Source organism: Drosophila albomicans, chromosome 2R (genome assembly GCF_009650485.2).
Source record: "Drosophila albomicans strain 15112-1751.03 chromosome 2R, ASM965048v2, whole genome shotgun sequence".
Classification (NCBI taxonomy): Eukaryota; Metazoa; Arthropoda; class Insecta; order Diptera; family Drosophilidae; genus Drosophila; species Drosophila albomicans.
The window spans coordinates 13070007-13089420 of NC_047631.2; the positions used below are offsets into that span (position 1 = coordinate 13070007).

The following is a 19414-nucleotide window of genomic DNA, read 5'->3' on the forward strand; positions in this document are numbered from 1 at the left end:
AACTGAATGACAACAAATCGACCCGACTCGACCGAGAACGCAGCCAAGAAATGTACACAAAGTGTACGAAGCGCGGGCGCGAAGAAACGACAACGAGAACAAGAACGCGAGCGAGTGAGAGAGTAGAAATGGCGAAGGAGCGTGGCGAACAAAAGCGCACCACACTGTGGAAAACAAAGTAAGCGAATGAAAATTATTATTTTCCTTCTGTGCTGCAAACACCATCTGAGCTATGGCGGCAAGCAATCAGCTGCGCTCCCAATTGCGTTTCCCATCGCGCACGCTTTTCTCATGTGACGTCATTGTTTTGGCACATGCGCAACAACAACACGAGAGCAACAGCACTTGCATGCCATATATATGTATATATCCTATACTACGAGTGCTGTACTCTATTATCTATTGGCCATCTCAGTCCCGCTCTTGGCCAAAACACACACACACAGACAAACTTAATGCTTTCACGCGCACACACAGCAACAAGCACTCATCACTGTAGTGAGAGTGTGTGTGTGTGTGTGAGTACTTGGCCAATTCTGAAGTGGGGCAACAACAAGCAATTGCATGCTTGTTGCGCCACGGGTAACTTTGTGCCCAGCAGCAGGCGTTTGCCTCAGGGTTAATGAAAACTCTGCCCGCTCGTTACAAATCTGCGGGCTTAAAGTCATGATTCTGTAGAAACTTATTAAATGAGAGCAAATAACTCAATCCTAAATTAAACTAATATTATTCAGCATTTTACATTTAAGTATTAGTATTTCCCTTTTTAGTATTTCCCTTACACTATCTTTAAAGAACTCTACTGTAATAATTACAAATAAATGCATTGCACTTAACCAAAAGCACTTATATTTACAATTGATATTAACCACTTCGCCTAGTTCTATGTATCTAGGTCAACATTCATGACTATGACTTATAATTAAAATATATTCTTATTCAAAACCATTTAAATAACAATATTATTGCATTCCACAAAAGATTATAAAACAACGTCACTTTGATACAATTTCACTTTATGTAAATACAAGATTCATTTCAATATACATTATTCATATACTCTACAATCAATTCAATAAATACACATTCATTGCATTCATTGCCCAGATAATTTACTTATCCACATATGAGAATATTTCTCTTTATAAATATTTATGTATAACGACGATTTATAACTTTATCTAAAATAGATTCACATTTTGTTGCGGATTCAATGGGTGCTTTAAGAGAGCCTGAGTTTCATTATAAATAGTGTATGAGATTTAAAACTTAACACATTTTCTATGCAATAAGTACATTGCAATAAAAGAAGGATAGTATGAATTAATAATAATAACACAATGAATTCAATTCTTAATAGGTTTGTTTGCATATTGTAAAACATTAAATAATTGGTATAATTACATTTTGTGCGCGTTTATTATTTTTGGCACAAACTGGGCTATAAATAATTGCGCTCTATTTATATTTAGTTTGATGCATTTTGCACATTGTTTGATATTCAAATATGTTTATAACAAAATGAGGCATTTTGTTGAGTGAGTAAAGCTTAAAACCATATGGCAAACAATTGCACATATTCTTTAGATATGAAACTAATTAAGTGTGTGAAAGGAACTGGCATAACACAATAAACTAAAGCTAAACATATTCAACTAGATGATATTCTTTTGTTTATGGGATCACTGAATAGTATTTCTAACAGTCTGCACCCGAAATGCCTGTGGTCTTGTTCTCTCCATGTATTATTGAGTCCATTTCAATTTCCGACAGATTGGGATTCATTAGTCGCTCAATCTTTAAGAACTTGGCGTTTGGCTCATCCACAGAGGCGGCATCCACCTCATTTTCACTGGGATCGCGCATTGAATAACTGCGCTTAGCACGCTCTGTAATTAATGGAAATTAACGATAAATATTTAAGAAATATATTAGCAATATTTATAGTATTTACCAAATCGCGCACGTTGCGCCTCTTGGTCAATGATTATCTCGTTGGTTATATAAACTTCTCGTCTAATTTGATCACGTAGCTCCACGCTCATGTCCGGAATACACCAGCGCACCAGTATCATCACAAGGGCCACAAAGTTCTGCAAAAGTAAAATCGAATGAGTATCGCGAAACAACCTTCAAAGTGCTTTTCCAACCAACTAATTGTTGGGCCTCATTTCATCAGACTTTAGTGATTACTTTTTGCTTCAATTGGGGTTATTGGTTCAGAGTAAAACCATAAAAATGCATTTTTGTCTGACTGCAAATTGCCAGGTATTGGTTCAATTGGATATCAGCAAATCAGCCACATAAGTCGAGTGTTTAGCCAAAGATATATAACTAAAAAATTGAGCACAAAACAAGCAAAAGAAAGAGCAGCATGTCCAATAGCCAAGTTGCTGGCAATTAAAATAAACTGAAGAAGCCCACAGATCTAGTTCATGTGCGACACGGGGCTTTTCTATCTAAGTTAAGAACTGTTTAAATGTGGGGAAATGCCAAACGAATGAAAATCGGACCTAGTTTTGTCAGCAGGTCGCAACCATTTGATTCAGTATCAGCAAATACTTCGAGAAGAACGCACGCGTTCAAAACAAATACCCCGTTCACATAAAAGGATAACAATAAAAAAGGATTAAATCGCGAGAAATCATGAAACGCTTTGCCTGTTTGAATCTGCGCTCCGTTGGCTTAAGCATAGCCTGTTTGGATGCCCTAATCGCAGTTTGCGTCCTGAGCCTCTCCAGTTATCATTTGTACTATGATTTCATGGACTTGACGCAATGGCAGCAAGCCGAAGTGCAGATTACGAGTCCTTTTGGCACATTTGTCGCTACGTTGGGTGAGTACAAATAAAAGAAACATAACGAATTAACTAAATTGATATACTTTGATAGTGGACTATGTGCTAGTGCACGAATTTAGTCAGGCTTTCTATATGATACTAACTGTGACTGTGTGGGTCAAAGCATTGATAAATCTGATTGTGGCATGCATTCTAGTCGATGGCATTAAACAGGTAAGTTTGACAATATTGATAAATGAAAATAAACTATTTTAAACTGCCTAAAGCGACGACTCGTCTGCATTGCCCCCTGGTTGATCAATGCGTGTGCCTCAATGGTCGTTGAGGTTGCCGTCTTCGTATCCTTGGAGCTGAAGATTGACGAAGTGGATGCCTCTATAGACCGACGCATAGCACGCAGTGTTCTGTTTGGCGTTTTTACAGGTAAGATCATTCAAAATAAAGCTAATATTTAAATATAATTAACATTCTTTCATTTAGTACTAAATGCGCTCTTTGCCTATGGAATTTATGCGCTTTATCGCATGCTGAAGACCTCGACAAACGAGAATCGTGCGCTGCAGGAGAGCATTGTGGAGACGTCGGGTATGTTTCAGCATATCAAGGTTTAAAATGTGACAAGTGACAAGCAAACTTAAATTGGCCCTCTACAGAAAGCAAACTTATTTAGTTGGAATCTCGAACAAGAGGCATTTTCTTAATCCAATGTACAAGCATTTATGTAATGTAACAAATAAAACGAAACACAAGCAATTACAACTTACTTCGAAGACTACCACGAAGCCCAACCGACAAGCGAGAATAATGTAGAACGTGCTCGACAATTCATATTGGTTCTTTGAGCCTGGAGGCTCTCGATAGTCCGAATACCTTAAAAAAACGATTTCTATTAAAAAGAATTCGATAAATCATCATTCAGTATAGTTACATGCACGAAGTTATGCTCGAGTTGTTGGAGGGCTCTATTTGATACTTGGACAGGGTAAAATTCAAGTAACCATTTAAAGTGCCATCTTTAGAATACAAGCCGCGGTAAACAAAACGCGGTATCAAGTCCGAGGTGAAGGCGATAATAAAGCCCTAAAAAGAAAACAAACTATTAATGGCTATCAATTCAATTAAATTGCAGTTAAACTTACGTTCGTTATCACACTTAGCTTTCCAATGCTATCGAGTATGCGATACCAAACGCCAATGTCTCTAACACGCTGCGAGACGGGTCGCTTGTGATGTGTCAGCAGCTTCTTGGCATCCAGCCGCATTTCCAGTATGTTATTAAGTAGCGCAAAGAAGGGAGCCAGCGGAAAGGCAGCCACAAATATAGTAACAAATCCATATTGCAGCACCATCTCGAGATACTCGGGGAACAAACTGCGAGCACCCCAATCGAGTAGCTTGAAGTCACGCATCCAGCGCTCATCCTTAGTTTTGTCAGGCTTTACTGTATTGCTAAAGAGTCGTGAGAGGCCAACTTGAATGGCGAGCACCTTGCGCCAAAACATGGGCAAGTAAACCTCTAAAATGGTATTAAAAGCCTGCTTGCCAATCATTATGATACCCAGTTGTATGCACAGTTCAGTCAAACAGCCACCAGACGAGCACTAAAATAATAAAAACAAAGCAATTAAATTAAATTTAATATAAAAGAATGAATGAGCAGTCAACTTACCTCCTCTTGACGATGCTCAAATAACGTATTATATTTGCCCGGATGTCCAACGAATTTGCCTTTGAAGAACGCGATATAAAATATGGAAGCGTAATAATTTACAAACTGTAGCAAATAAATCTTAAGCGTCAATGAATCATCAAATTGCGTTTGAGTGCGCCACATTTCCAGCTCAGTGAGATATTCAGCCAGATGATTATACAGCTAAAAAATTAATTAACCGTAATGAAATGCATACTTTAGTTTGGTAAATTCTCAAGTTGCTCACATAGTTCAGCACGTAAAGCACGCACAGATTGACAAAAGCAGCTGATGCCGAGGCAATAACAATCGCATTTGATGTGGTCATGTTGCTGCCGTTCACTTTGAGGGCTGCCAGCACGGACATGCGATGCGCCACGACACCAACAAGTGCCGCAAAGGCCAAGGCGATTAGCAACAGCACAACGGAAAAGCTAAAAACTGTCGCTGGCAACTTCATGCGCCAAAATGGCACCGTTGGCTCCTTGATGTTGGTCACATAATCGGTGCGCGTGGGCTCAATGTGCTCGAGGCGAGCCAAATACTGTGGCCGTGGATGCTCCTCATGCACATCGAATCCCGTCAAATCCCAGCGATGCGTTATCTCGGCTGAATAGCGTTTCCATAGCTCCAAAAAGAGCGTGGCCCAAAAGGACATAAAGACGGCAAAGAAGATTGTGCTTGGATTGTCAATAAGATATGTGATTTTGGCATAAGTGCAGGTCTCCCGCAGTTTCCAAAATTCACACCAGTCGCAGAGAGGACACATTGTGATGTTATCATTTGAGCGATCGCAGATATCTTTGCTGAAATTCAAAGCAGATACTTTAGATTTGTATTTTAGATTAAGTAAGTCATTAATTACATAGGCACATAGTTTTTGAGTGAGATCCAGGAATAGATGAAGCAAATGAGACCCACTATGGAGGCAAGCAGCAGCATATACGTATAGTATCCCAGCCAAGCGAAGTAAAGACCTAAAAAAGTATGACGAATTAAACAGTTGATTGGAAAGATTGTGAGCACTGATTGCTTACCAATTTTGACACCAAAATACTCCTTAATATCATCCAATGGCTGATAGCGATACCATTTCTTAACCGATGCCCAGTTCGTATAGAGCAGTTCACGCATTGTGCCCACCTCCGTAATCTCGCCCTGATAAATGTTATAAAATGGTTTAATCATTAATATTAATCGTTGTATATATCTATTACTCACATCATGCAGCGGATAGGCGGCGCAATAGACGCCCTCGGCCACTAGACGCTCGATGCCAAAGGCCATTTCATTGTGACGCTTGGCAGGAAAACGCTGACGATCCAAGATAAATTCCACAATACGCGAACGCACCGCCGTCGTAAAGAAGCATTCCTGACGTATATCAAAGCTAAACAAAAGAAGCTATTAGTAAAGTATTAAAATGGAAGTCAAACAAACTTACAGATACTCTTTGTCGCGACTGTAGATGGCGGTGAAACGATGCGCACGCTTTGGGAAGATATTGTTATCTACATAGATTTTACTCAAAAAGGATTGGCAGCCGGATTTGAGACTAGAAAAAACACTTTTCGTGGAGCGATTGACCACAGCTAAACCGGGTATCTAAAAGAGTTAAGACAAATGATTAAGTGATTGCAGAAAGAACATTTTAAATATCGAAAATTAGTGGAATAAGTATTTGAGAACAACAACACAAGAACTAAGGAGTATAATGCTTCATTCATAAAATAATTGAAGCATACTTAGGGGCGCCAATACAATTTGAAACAGGATTGCGAGTTAGTTTTAAATAGCGGGCAAAATCAAAACTACAACAAATGCTAAAAGTGTGTCGACATGTATAATGTACATAGAATTTGGAATCTGTTGGGAAGAGTTATAGCTTTTTTTGAGGGTTTTAGCGGAGAGAGAGAGACGAGCACTCAAAGATCGCAGCGTATGTGCAAACATTTGTTAATTGCATGTAAGTAATTACGACCTGGACTCTTTGGCAGACCTTCTTGGATAAATAATGCGCCGCATTGTGTAGACGATTTGATCTCGCATGAACGCGCAAATTACAAAGGGACTAAAAATAACACAAAAATATGGCCATAGGAATAAATCGAAAATATTATTCAAAATTGATCAAACAACAAACAGTCAACGGCACTCACCTCCTTCATGGGCATTCGCAGCTTAAGTATCTCAGCATAGCGACGCAGCACCTCAAGCGGAGCATGTATCTGAAAGCAAAAAAGGAATCTATGAATAACACATCTAAAGATAATCAATGCTTGCGACGCACCTTGACAAAGTAGATTTGCTCCTTTTCACTGAACTCCACCTCGAGTCCTTGATGTATTAGATTCTCTTGGAAAACACGACGCTTCTCCGCATTTTCCGCCTCGGTGGGCTCATGTAGATTGATCTTGTAGGCAAGTACAAAGTCAATGGAACGCGAACAGTCCGCAAAGAACAACGAGGTGTTGAGCTCAGCCCTCTGATAGAAGTCACGTGGACAGCTGCAGTCGCGCTCATCGTAGCCGTTGTCAGTCATTGGCAGTAAAGGTGTCGAATGATTGGACTTGCCGTTGGGTAACGTTGGGCCATCAATCTCTGGCAGTGGCAAGGTCGATGCGCTACTGCAAAAATTCGAAAATATTTATAGATTATATTCAACAGGTTGCTCAAGTGGAATTGTTCCCAAACAAAGGCGAGTCTCTGACTGATTTCATTAGGCAGCCAGCAAAAAGGACCCAACCCACATAATTACTCCCCGTGGTCAAAACATAAACTTTTAGCACCATCGGGGACAGTCTGGAGCCATTTGGCGTGTTCATAGCTCATAACACACCCAAGAGTCTCGACTATTTATTTAGGTCAATAAGAATGGGAGCTGTTGGAATTTAATGGCAAGCATCAGTTTCAACAAGCATATTAAATTCTATCTAGAAACTGTATGATCCAATTTATTATATCCGGTATCCATAGGGTTAAAGGGTATTATAATTTGGTGACTGCAGGAAATGTATGTAAACGGCAGAGGGAGGCATCTCCGTTCATCTTGATCAGCTTTAACAGCCGAGACGATATGGGCTTGTTCATCTGCCCGTCTGTCTGGCTGTCCCTTCGTATAAACACCTATATCTCAAGGACTATAAGATATAGAGATATAATTTTGTTCGCACTCAGACTGGCCGTCAATCTGGTATACTTTTACTCTATAGTATATATTAAATGTACAAAAGTACTATATCAATATACCAAATAAAGCCATTAGTATAGTTTAGTATCTTTGTGGTATGGTACTATAACAATATACCAAATAAAGCCTTTTGCATATTTTAGTATTTTTGTGGTACATTATTTTGGTATATTTTAAGAATGACAGCACTGTTTTGCTATCATTCAAAATGCATATCGGGTATCTCACAGTCGAGCACACTCGACTGTAGTTTTCTTACTTGTTATTGTTTACTTTATGGCCGTTTTATGTTTCTAACAGAAAACTGCAAGAAAATGCTACCAGAGCAATAAATTTGTATTTCAAGACAACTTTTCGCCATGTGAGCTGCTAATGCTTTCAATATTTGCACACTTTATATGCCACATTAGCACATATATGAATACTATACTATGTCTATATATAATATTTGACTGTGAACCCCGATTCTGTAGAAAAAACCACATACACAAATAAATACACATGATTGTAGTAGCTAAAATATGTATTTTCTGATTCATTCTCGCATCAAATTATACATAACTGTGTGCAATGAACAATTAAATGAGTAAGTTGAATAGTTGGCAATATTCGTAGAGTGTGAAGAAGTGACTTGCATTTTGTTATCAAGATTTATCATAGCGAATTTGTATATTTCGCTTGGAGATATGATAAAAACTTGGATGGTACAGCTAATGAGTTTTTTTTTTTTTTTTAGTATAAGACTAGTTTTGTGTACTTAAAATCAAAGTACTTTTAAAAGAAACCACCTTGCTTTTATTTATAGAGAAATTCAACCTCAGAAGCCAGCATAACAATTACTTTTAAGTAGCAACTAATTCAAGAAGCATAATCAAAGATTATTTATATATTCAGGCATATATTATATTAAATCAAAGTGAACCCAAGAGTCATGTTATCAGTAATTTATATGGACGACAATAAAATATTTCATCAGAGATCTATGCAGTACTCTCTCTTAATCTCTAATAATTTACTTCATAATACGGACAAAGTCTCTAAGAATTATCTGCTTCCGGCATTCATTTAACTCTAAGTAGTCGTTTCTTGTAAGAAAACCCGCATTTTTAGTCACATTCATGTGTTGTCTAGTGTAATTAAAGAATATATAAAATATTGTACATATACCGGATTCAGACACATAACAAACGATTGGGGGTCTGTTAAACATAGAAACTATGCCTATTTTATTGATGAATGTGATGCTCAGCTCATTATATTTCGTGTTCCCTTTCGGCTTATCATTCGCAACAGTTTTTTGAAGTTAATACTACACATATATTTTAATAATTTATAGGCCTGTAAGCCACAAGCAACACAACAAACAATGACCTTCCGACACAAAGTAATTAGCTTGAAGCTTTTTAAAAATTATTCACATTTACAAACAATTTGTGAGGTTTTTTCTTTGTTGGTCTCATTTTTGCCAGCTTTTTATTTAATCAAGGCCAAAAACAAATGAATTTAATAAAGATTTCGCGCTGCACAAATGTGAGAAAGAGAATGGTGAAATTTGCAAATTATTTTAAGCACTGCTTATATAATGTGTGTGTATTGTTTATTGACAATTATACGGTTTAGATCGGTTCCTGACACTTTCATGAGTTTCGGTGACACATAAATGCAGCAACACCCACAACAAAAATAAAATTTAAAAAGAAAGACACGAATAAAACTGAGTGAAATCTTTGTCCCTCAGTTGATGATTAATACACGAGTAACAACAACAACAACAACTGATAAGTAAATAAACTCGTTTTTAGAGCAGTTGAAAGGGTATTTCCGTTTCCGTTAAGTACTGCATAAACTTTACCCTGTGGGAAATTGACATTAACCCAGAATACTTGTTGAACGGACAGACAATAAAATTGTAAATCGTACGTTGTCCACGCGAATTATTAATAAATTAAACAGAGAGTGAGAACAGAGGTGCAAAACGAATTGAATAAAAAGGCCAACGCGACGACAACGACCAACGCGCAGCAGCAACGACAACAAACTGATTATTAAAAGAAACAACAATTGCTCAAACAAGAGGCGAACAGCTGAGCTGAGAGCATGTTCAGCACATTTACCGGGTTGTCTGAATTTGCGAGACTGTCCGCCAGTCGCACCTCACACACACACACAGTGGTTCAGTGACACTCATACAACAGCAGCTCACGGTGGCCAATCAGCTGTTATTGGCGTCTGCGTCGCATGACAAAACGTGAGCAGCTTTAAATGAGAGTAATTTGGAAGAGAGCAGCAGCAGCAGCAGCAGCAGCAGAAGAGAGAGAGCGAGCACTTGTTGAGCTTGGCAGATCACTGTCTGTGCAAGTGCAAGGGAATCTGTCTGGCAGAGACAATGTATGTGTGCGTGCGTGTGAGCTCGCGTATATAAGGTGTCCATTAAGGTGTTGTAAAAGGCATGCGACGATGGCAGATTGGTGTTTGGAAACAGTAATTACGTTTATCGGAAAACTGTCTAGGATTATTACAATTGTTCTGTGTGCAAGCTTGTGAATTATTAATGCTTATCATTAACCTCAAAAATTTAGTGCTCACTGCCCTTTCTTGTAACAGTCGGAGAGATGTAAATAATTGTATAAACAGAGTGCCTATGAAATAACCTACATATGTAGTTACCATTTGGTAAACATCATCGCAAGATTACAAATTATTTTACTTTGCCAGTATAAATAGTAACGGTTTTGATTCTTTATTAAATGTTATTTTTTATATCAATGTCAGCATTCTTTGTTGGCTTTCCAAATGATTTGCGGTTAAGTCAACCGACAAAACATTTGCGTATTTTTATTAGTCAAACATAACATGCAACTTTTAAAGATGAACAACATTCTTATCTGGTGCAAAAACAAATTTGTATTGACTTGCAGAAATAGTTCCTAATAATAGATTTGTGCCGCTGCAATTATTTCTTTATTAAGATAAGAAAGGCTTTGTTAAAGGTCACTTCAATTATATTTGTATATATGTACATATGTATATTTATACAGGCGCAAACAAAGAACTGATACTATATTAACATAAGAAAACAATAGTCTTTCCAAATCCTTATTTTTGATCTGCAATTTACGAACAATTCCGTTTTTTTTTTTGTTAAATTTTCTTGCAATTCAATTGTGAATGTAATACCTTGTACTTTGCCTAATTATCCGTATTAGTAAATTAATAAATATGTTGTAGTCTAGTTAATAGAAAAGGTAGCAATATACTAACTTCAGTGTAAAACAATAAGTATATTAAAAGTAATGTATATAAAATTATGGCAAGACACAATCCTCACAAAAAAAAAAATTATACAATAATCAACCATAAGATGAAACACAAATGACCGTAAAAAAAAGAAAAGTAAAAACTTGGTCTAAACTACTAAACAAACACCCTGTATTCTGCACAATGATCTGAGCAAATGCCAACACAACAAAAGATCAGAGTAAGTACAAAATAAAGAAAAAATTGAGCTAATGATCGTTTCCTCTTTAGGGGGTATTCAAAGTCCGCCTCATGTAGCATTTGTTACTCACCTCTCAGCAAACCTAGAGCGTTTCTCGTGTAAATCGAGTGATTCACTCGATGTCTTAGCGACATCTTCGCCACGCTCGTGATGCATAAAACTCGTCGATGCATCCGCATCCGGTCTCCTGTTTCTCTTATTGTTGCTGCTGCTGCTCTTGGGTTCATCTGACCAAATGCTATCGCTGGCCACCAGCTTGCCCTTTAGCTTGACCTTCTTCACTAGCTCCATGTCATAGGGAGCCAGCGGGGCGGTGTAGGGTGGTTCCAGTTCCTGCTTAGCAGCTGTTGCTGCGAATTTCGAATTTTGTTCGTCAAGCAATTGAGCGGATTCATCGCTGTGCTGTGGCTGCTGCGGAGGTGTTTCCAGCCCATCACCATTGGCAGCAGCATCACCACCGGCATTAGCTAAATTTAGCATATTGCTTTATACTTGCGCTAATTTCTCGTCCAACTTGTTTACTTTCATTCATGACATTTGCATTGGTGTGCGTGTGTAACAATGTGCGTGTGGCAGAATTTTCGGGGTTCGCGTTGGCCGAAAGACATAAAATCGCGACGAGGTCAACTCGAATGTGGAGCGGAAATTGTTAAAGTTGGTTGCATGCAATCACTGGCTGGGTTATTGAACCTTGCACTCTATGCTATATAATTAGCAATTCATATATTACACAATAAATTGCATTGCACTGATTGCGCTGCGCTCAACAGCGAAAAAATAACGGCAGCACAAAAAGTCCGCGGCAAAACGCGACAGCAACCGTCGAGCGAAACGAAAATAAACACTATGTTGTAGAGTGACCGCATTCCGAATTTCAAAATATACCAAGTAGAGGTGGGCACGGGCCGGGCTTTTTTTCGTGGCACGCGGGCTTACACAGGCCCGGAGCGGGTTCGGGCGGGCCCGGGCCTTATAATTAAGATTCGTACGGGCTTCGTGCGGGCCCGGGCCTTAGAAAAAAGGCCCGGCCCGTAAAAACCCGAAATAGGCCCGTAAAAGCCCGAAGTAGGCCTGAAACAATTTTGATTTGATCGAATTAGAACCGCCATTTATCGCATTTTAATTGCTTATCGATGCTACTATTGATTTGGTTATACAATATTTTACTTGTTTGCACACCACTAATTAAAAATTGGCGGCCTATTGTGAAATTATCAAATCTGTGGGCCATGGTTTAAATGAAAAACGCACTAGGCTAAAAGCAAAAATGTAGAAAAAATTTTATTTTTAAATAAAAATATGAATTAATTTGTTTTTCATTAAATACATAACAATATTCAATATAAATACCTTAATAAATATATATATGTATATATAAATTACATGTCTTTTGAATTTCCTTATATGTGTAAATAAGTTTCGTGCCAGGCCGGGCCGGGCCGGGCCTTAGTGAAAAAGTTTCGTGTTCGGCCGGGCCGGGCCTCTCAAAAAAGAGTTTGTTTTCGTGCGGGCCCGGGCCTTAAAATACAGGCCCGCGCCCACCTCTAATACCAAGCATTCAGTTTTTTCGAAAAACGCTTATTTAAGCGGAAAATCTTATAAATGGGAGAGAAACACTTGAATAGTGAGAATCAAAGTTGTATATATGTATCAAAGATCCCTTTAAAACACGATATTACCTAGCTTTTTAAAATTACCCGCTTTACAAATGAATAAAAAAGTCTACACAAGTGTAACCAGGTCGCCATTATTGGGGTATTTCGGAAAATGGTATATCTCATTGGTAGGTATATTTAGAAATTTTATGTGGTCACACACCAACACAGATGTTAAATAAAACAGCTTTAAGAAAGCTCTTTATTATGGAAATAAAACATCTGAATATGAAAGTAGTTTATTTAGTAACCAATTAAGTTTTCATATTTATTTCGGCTGCAGAAAACATCTTATCATATTTATTTAAATTGCAGCTTGATAATTTAAACCCAAATTAAAGAAAAACTATATAAGTCAAACAAAAATAACAACTTGTATTTTGCATTGAATAAAACGTAAACAACATAATGCACACAAAATTAATTTAGTTGAAGAAATTGCGCAAACAATTTCATTTTGGTGAAACAACAAATTTTAATAAGTATATGGAATAATAATACAGCTTTGTATGTTTAATATAGTAATGCACTATTATTAAGGGGCTAAATTATATGCATTTAAAAGAGTTGAACTTGGACATCGAATTTACAATAGAAACGAGCATATTTTTCCTTTGGGATTAGGCCAAAGCCCCACCCCTGAAAGACAACAATACAATTTACTTCCTGTTGTAGTTCTTGTGGACCTCGGGCGAGATGTTGTAGACGAACTGCAAGATCTCCTGAATCACGGGTTCTTTGCGTGTCCTGATGGCACCCTCCATATCGGAAAGTTTCACACGAGTATCAGCATCGATTTTGGCTGCAACACCTTCGCGGCTGCCCATATGCTGCAGGGGATGCAAGGGGTAAGATTGAAGTATTGAAGATAAGTTGCCCATTTAAAATGTCTTCACTAACTAACCTTGGCCTCGAACTCTTTGAAGGAGCGTTCACGTTCCTGACGGAATTTCTCAATCTCCTCGGTGGCCTCATCCTTGGCTTGCTTCAATCTCCTTGCCTTGCCTGTTAATTAAAACACCAAAGAATTATCATTTTAGCAATATTTACACTTCACGATATGCGCATCATGTGACTTTGCTCAAAAGCGCGTAACGTCGATAGTGAAAAAACGTAAGTTTCTGTATCTGTCCAATTGGATTATTGTGTTTTTGTTCTTTTTTGCTTACGTTTACGGGCCTCGGCAACCTTTTCAGCTGCCTTCTTCTCAGCAGCAAGCAATTGCTGGATTCCCTGCGTTTGGCTGGCCATTTTTTAAAATATATTTATTTAATTAAAAACTGTTTAACTGCTCGCTTCGGCCGTGGTATCAATGCAAGTTGAAAAAAGCAAGTGACACAAACGACGTGAAAAATGTCATATGACGAAGTCACACACACGCATACATACCCAATTAGCCTGCATATCGATTATATCGAATAGAAATTAGAGTTGACGCGGCTACAATCAACTATCGGCTTAATTTTAACAGCTGTTTGCGTTAAACTGCTCCACCCGTTGACAGCAATATCGCAGATTTAACAGCAAATTTGAATTAACAGGCCGCCTTATCGAGTTTTGTAAGTAAGGTGGTATATCGCCCGACCACCACGAAAACTTTTGGAGCGCTTAACCCTTAATTCTTGAAATAAATTTCTTTATTTTATAGTTACCACTCTAGTTGAAGGATTAATAATAACATAATTGTGCGAAGCGCACGTAGTTTCAAATAAATAGTATGTAGTTGCTAATATTGAAAACAGCTGTGATCTGTTAAATGTTAATGTCATGGCACCGTAAACATTTAACAGAGATTGCCTAGAAACCGGTTAAACACTATTTAAATTTAAGCAATTACACTGAATTTATCTACAAAAGGAGTAGGTAATTTTTGTAAAAATTAATTTGCTTTTTTAATTCACAAAACCAGCCAAAAGTAAACAGAATTTACTTTAACAACGCAACGCCGCACTGTCTGTTAATAACATACCATTAAGCTGTTAACGGTTTGCCGCTGCTGGCCGTATTTTCTCACTTGACGGAGAGCAATGTGTGTGTGTTATTTTGGATGCCTAAAACATATATAGTAAAAATTCAAACTAGTAGTATATATACACACTAATATAGAGAAACGATCACGATCAAGCATGGAAAAGTTAAGCAAAGGCAAACGGGTGGCACGCGAAGAAAAGCAGCGCGAGCAAAAGGTCGAAGATGTGGTAAGTTTAGCAACTCCAAACTCCCAAGAGCTATGCACTTAACATCCGCCATAATAAATAAATAACTGTAACCCAGGTGCTCAAATCGCTGGATGAATTCGGCAGCAGTGAGGACAAACTGAAGGCGCTGCTGCAGCGACATGTGGAGAGCGAGAAGAACGTGGCCCGGCTAAACACAGAGATGCGCGCCCTGCAACGGCACATGGAGAGTCAGCAGCGGGAGAAGGAGAACGTGCAGCGGGAGCTGAACAAGAGCGTGCTGATGCGCGACAAGCTGCAGGAGGTGTGCCGGGAGCAGCAGCGCATCCTCAAGTCGGTGAAGAACGAGAGCATGCTACAGATCAAGGTGGAGGAGGAGCGACGCAAGGAGAGTCAGGCCAAGTTCCAGAACTCGTTGACCGAAGTGCAGAAGTCCCTAACGAAGAACAACGAGGAGAACATCAAACTGCGTGATTACAACATCGAAATGACCAAAAAGTAAGAGCAATCTATTTATAGATCAATGCATGCCTCACAAAATACGCATCATCCAACCATATGTTCATGCGGTTTACTTTTTAGGTTAAAACTGCTGGCGGAACAGTATCAGGCGCGTGAGAAGCATTTGGAGAAGCTCAACGAGCAGGTGCATCTGGAGTCGCAACTGCATCAGGCGAAACTCAACAAGGCCCAAGTCGAGGCGGCCATGGAGAAGGAAATACTCACCAAGTAAACAACCTATCGAATTCCCTTTAATCTAAATATATTTATGGAAAGTATTTCACAGAGAAAACCAAATTGGACTGGAGAAGTTGCTGCAGGCGCAACGCGCCATCAAGGATCTAACGGAACGCGAACAGCAGCTCAAGGATCAGCTGAATATTTATACGGCCAAATACGATGATTTCCAGCAATCCCTGCAGAAATCAAACGAAGTCTTTGGCAGCTACAAGGTCGAGCTAGAGAAGATGTCGAAGCACACCAAGAAGATCGAAAAGGAAGCTCTGGGCTGGCGTCAGAAATACGAAAAAGCCAATGCCATGGTCATTGAACTGGCCACCGAGAAGCAGCAGCGCGATCAGCTCTCGGAACGTCTGCAAAAGCAAGTGGAGCAGTTGCAGAAACTGTTGCGTGCTCTGCAACTGGAACGCACCACCTTGCATCAGACGCTGCGCGAGCAGAATATTGAGATTCCCGCCATGCCGCAGCTGCCACCGGAGCCGACGCCTATCAAGATTGCGCCTGTGAATTCGGACAATGCCAAAATGGAGCTGATGACGCGCAATTGCGCCGAGTTGAAGCAAACGCTGGCCAATCTGCAGAATCAAATGAAGCTGCTGACCACCAATGATGCCAAAATCGCTGCTGCCGAGGCGGAGAAGTGTCGACAGGCCGAGGAGCAACAACGCGCCGCAAGCAATGCCAAGAAGAATAACAAAAAGAAGGCGGCCAAGTCGAAGGCAAAGGCAGCGGCTGCAGCAGCTGCAGCTGCCACAGCGTCCTCGGCAGCTGAACCGGAGCAAGAGGGAGGAGACCAACCAGAGCAGGAGGAACAACAACAGCAGCCAGAGGAGGAACAGGAGTCACCTGTGGACAGCGTGTCGGAAACCACATCGGAGACTGTTGTCGACACTTCAGAGACTGTTAATGAAACGAAAGTGCCTGATTTAATTGATTCGAAGTCGGATTAAGAGGCGTCTCAACGTCTCCCACCTCAATGCCATTGCCTCGTCATCCTCGATCCCTTCTCAACTGTTTTTGTACGTGCGAAATTCATGTCACCTTCTCCACAAAATCTACTTCATATTTGTGCATTTTGTTTTAGCAATTTTTATTAAGTGTGTCGCAAAAAAGAGTAACTTTTGAAACTCAACAGCAATCAATCACAAACCATAATCGCTATAAAATAATTATTTATTGTATTTTATAAAAAAAACAAAGAAAATTATATATTTATTAATGCGCTGTTCATACGCTGATGTCAAAATAATATTGATTAAAATGTTTTCCTAGAAATATCATTTCGATCTTTTATCTTTCGTGATCTGGCGATTCTTCTTGAACATTAACTGAACTTCTTCCTTTCTTTTAAAGTACTCCTCTTCTTGAGATAAGCTTTAAAAAATTATCATCATACGGTTTGGTTTGATTTTTCCTTCTACTTAGATTTATTGTAGGGTTGGTTAACACAGAATTTAGAAAATTTGTTAGATATTGAAAATGATAAGCTGCTTTGATTCAGTTTAAAAACATTTCTTCAAAAAGGTAGTAAAATCGTTAAAGTTATTTTATTTAAAAAAAAGATGAACCAAAAGACTTGAAATATATATATTTAGTTTACTCATCAGTTTCTTTCTGAAGACTAAAAATTAATATTAAAAAAATTAATATGAGAAGTTGTTTAAAGGGCTGAAAACAGTAACGAATTTTAAATCAAATCTAAAACATACTTTCAAGGTCGTAAATTCATTTGAAATAGAGCACTCTTATATACATACTTATTATAAAGTATTTCCTTCTGTAAGTAAACGAATCTCTTAATTGTTAGCTCTCTCTTTAGGGGCACTCAGTTTGGAAATGTTAATGGAATGCCGCATGCCGCATTCAGGGGCAACTGTGAAACTCAAACTTTTCACTTGCCGCAATCAATTAAGTTCACAATTTGTTTAACAAAATAGTTTTTATTATAGTTGCTGCAATTATTGTTGTTGTTGTTTTTGTTGCTGTTGCCATTTTTGTCTTTGCTGCTTTTGCTTTTCTGACTGCATAACTTTGGCAAGAAAGTTGTTAATGCTTATACCCTGTAAACACAAAATCCCTAGAGAGCGAGGATGAGATGTTTGGCAAGGATAAATTGAAAGTAAACACAATTTAGAGGTTGTTCATAATTATTTTTTAAAAGATTTCTATTACAATTTAAATATTATATTTAAATATAAAATTAAATATTCTGAATCTATAAAAAATGTACAGTTTTATTTCAACTTAAGACTTCTTCAAATTTTAACATATTCAAAATATTCCTTTGAAAATTATAGTTGTTAACCAATAAAATAATAGAGTTGTTATAGAGAGGGTGGAAAATTATAATTTTAAAATGTAGGGTAGAACTTAGTCGCCATTTTGTACTTAATACTATTTAAATATTCAAAGTTAAAATTAATTAAATATAATATATTTATTATAATTAAATTTAACAAAATAAAAATATTTTTTAAATCAAACATAATTCAATTCAACATTTGTCTTTTCAGTTTAATTTAAAATCTTAAAAAAATATAAAGATAACAGAGATATAAAAGAAGAACTGTGGATACATTAAATATTTCTTATACTATTCAGATACTAATAGAAAATCTAATAATAAAAAATAACGAACACTTAAATGTTTTTATAATTCAATTAAACTTTAGTGTCCTTTAAAAGTCTTAGTAAGATATGTATAAAGTCAAATAAGTTAATAAGAACACCAATTTCATTTTTATTTAATTTATTATTTACGATTATAACTACAATTAATAAAATATACAAAATATTTGCATTATTTCATAATTTCTGTATTAATTTGACTTGCGTCTTTTAAAAAATGAATAAATATATTTTTGTACAGGGTATAATGTAGTCGAGACTCTGCAGTTAGCATTACTTTGTTGTTTGTTTAGTCGCGTGTTGTTGCAACTTGCAAGTTGCAAGAGCTGCCTGCCCCAATCTTGGCACTCGTCGTCGGCGGCCACCTCGCATAATAGAACTGCAAATTGGCAGTGTGGACGTCGAAGCGACGCGTCGCAGCTGGCGTTGACGTTGACGCTGACGCAGGCGTTGACGTTGGCTGAGCTGGTGCCACAATGTCTGCGATGGCATGCAACACATTGCAACGCTAGTGTGGGCTGTGGGGCATGCTTCTTGGGGGCACGAGGCACGATGCCAGTGCAGCGCAGTGCTTCATGGTCACATTAAAATCGCGCTGTAATTATTTGCGGCACGCAGCTGTCATTTTAGACAGCCGGCCACATTTTGATATGAATTATTCAGGCGCATGCAACGTATGCTTAGTGCCAAGTTGACCCTCACATACACACACACACACACACACACACTCAGAGATGAGAGCAACTCCCACACACACGCACACACGCACACTTTTGCGAGCGTAATCTCTGGCATTTTAAATAAAGCTATTTAAGTGCGCCACTAAAATAATTACAGAAATTAATTTAAATTGCATAAAGCGGCCGAGCGGTCGAGCTAAAGCAACGACCCCCCTGTGAACCCCCATCTCCATCACCCACACTTCCTCTCTCTCTCGCTCCCTCAAAGGGGCGGTGAGTGTGAAAAATAGCAGCCGCAGCCGCATAGGCGACACATGTGCATATTTCACACACTGACACACTGACAGCCTCGCA

At 38.4% G+C, this 19414-nt stretch overlaps 4 protein-coding genes across 13 annotated transcripts; 2 read left to right on the plus strand and 2 right to left on the minus strand.

The window, feature by feature from the left end:
• Positions 1-957: 957 nt before the first annotated feature.
• LOC117574798 (anoctamin-1) lies at positions 958-12010 on the minus strand. 9 transcript variants are annotated; one of them, XM_034258759.2, is made up of 15 exons: positions 11250-12010; positions 6781-7114; positions 6650-6718; positions 6472-6561; positions 5935-6095; positions 5712-5880; positions 5528-5648; positions 5356-5467; positions 4738-5296; positions 4470-4673; positions 3940-4401; positions 3729-3880; positions 3565-3670; positions 1955-2093; positions 958-1889 (listed from the first exon to the last, which is right to left on the minus strand). In XM_034258759.2, exons 1-15 carry the CDS (start codon positions 11657-11659, stop codon positions 1699-1701), a joined length of 3279 nt encoding a protein of 1092 aa, XP_034114650.2. In that variant the 5' UTR covers positions 11660-12010; the 3' UTR covers positions 958-1698. The 9 variants fall into 9 exon arrangements, with proteins under 9 accessions (XP_034114650.2, XP_034114649.2, XP_034114651.2 ...); XM_034258758.2 differs by having other exon boundaries at positions 961-1889; positions 6781-7117; XM_034258760.2 differs by having other exon boundaries at positions 962-1889; positions 6490-6561; positions 6781-7117; positions 11250-12009.
• Positions 2329-3569, plus strand: LOC117574800 (uncharacterized). Of its 2 annotated transcripts, XM_034258765.2 has the most exons (5): positions 2329-2836; positions 2892-3013; positions 3067-3223; positions 3281-3385; positions 3454-3569. In XM_034258765.2, the coding sequence occupies exons 1-5, from the start codon at positions 2647-2649 to the stop codon at positions 3468-3470; spliced, it is 591 nt and encodes a 196-aa protein (XP_034114656.1). In that variant the 5' UTR covers positions 2329-2646; the 3' UTR covers positions 3471-3569. The 2 variants fall into 2 exon arrangements, with proteins under 2 accessions (XP_034114656.1, XP_034114655.1); XM_034258764.2 differs by having other exon boundaries at positions 2333-2836; positions 3281-3566.
• A 1175-nt stretch (positions 12011-13185) lies between the features above and the next one.
• LOC117574942 (V-type proton ATPase subunit G) lies at positions 13186-14178 on the minus strand. The gene is made up of 3 exons (XM_034258991.2): positions 14004-14178; positions 13739-13839; positions 13186-13664 (listed from the first exon to the last, which is right to left on the minus strand). The coding sequence occupies exons 1-3, from the start codon at positions 14083-14085 to the stop codon at positions 13494-13496; spliced, it is 354 nt and encodes a 117-aa protein (XP_034114882.1). The 5' UTR covers positions 14086-14178; the 3' UTR covers positions 13186-13493.
• A 651-nt stretch (positions 14179-14829) lies between these two features.
• On the plus strand, positions 14830-17032 carry LOC117574941 (alpha-taxilin). Its single transcript, XM_034258990.2, has 4 exons — positions 14830-15032; positions 15109-15509; positions 15594-15740; positions 15799-17032. The coding sequence occupies exons 1-4, from the start codon at positions 14961-14963 to the stop codon at positions 16700-16702; spliced, it is 1524 nt and encodes a 507-aa protein (XP_034114881.1). The 5' UTR covers positions 14830-14960; the 3' UTR covers positions 16703-17032.
• The last annotated feature ends 2382 nt before the right edge of the window (positions 17033-19414 follow it).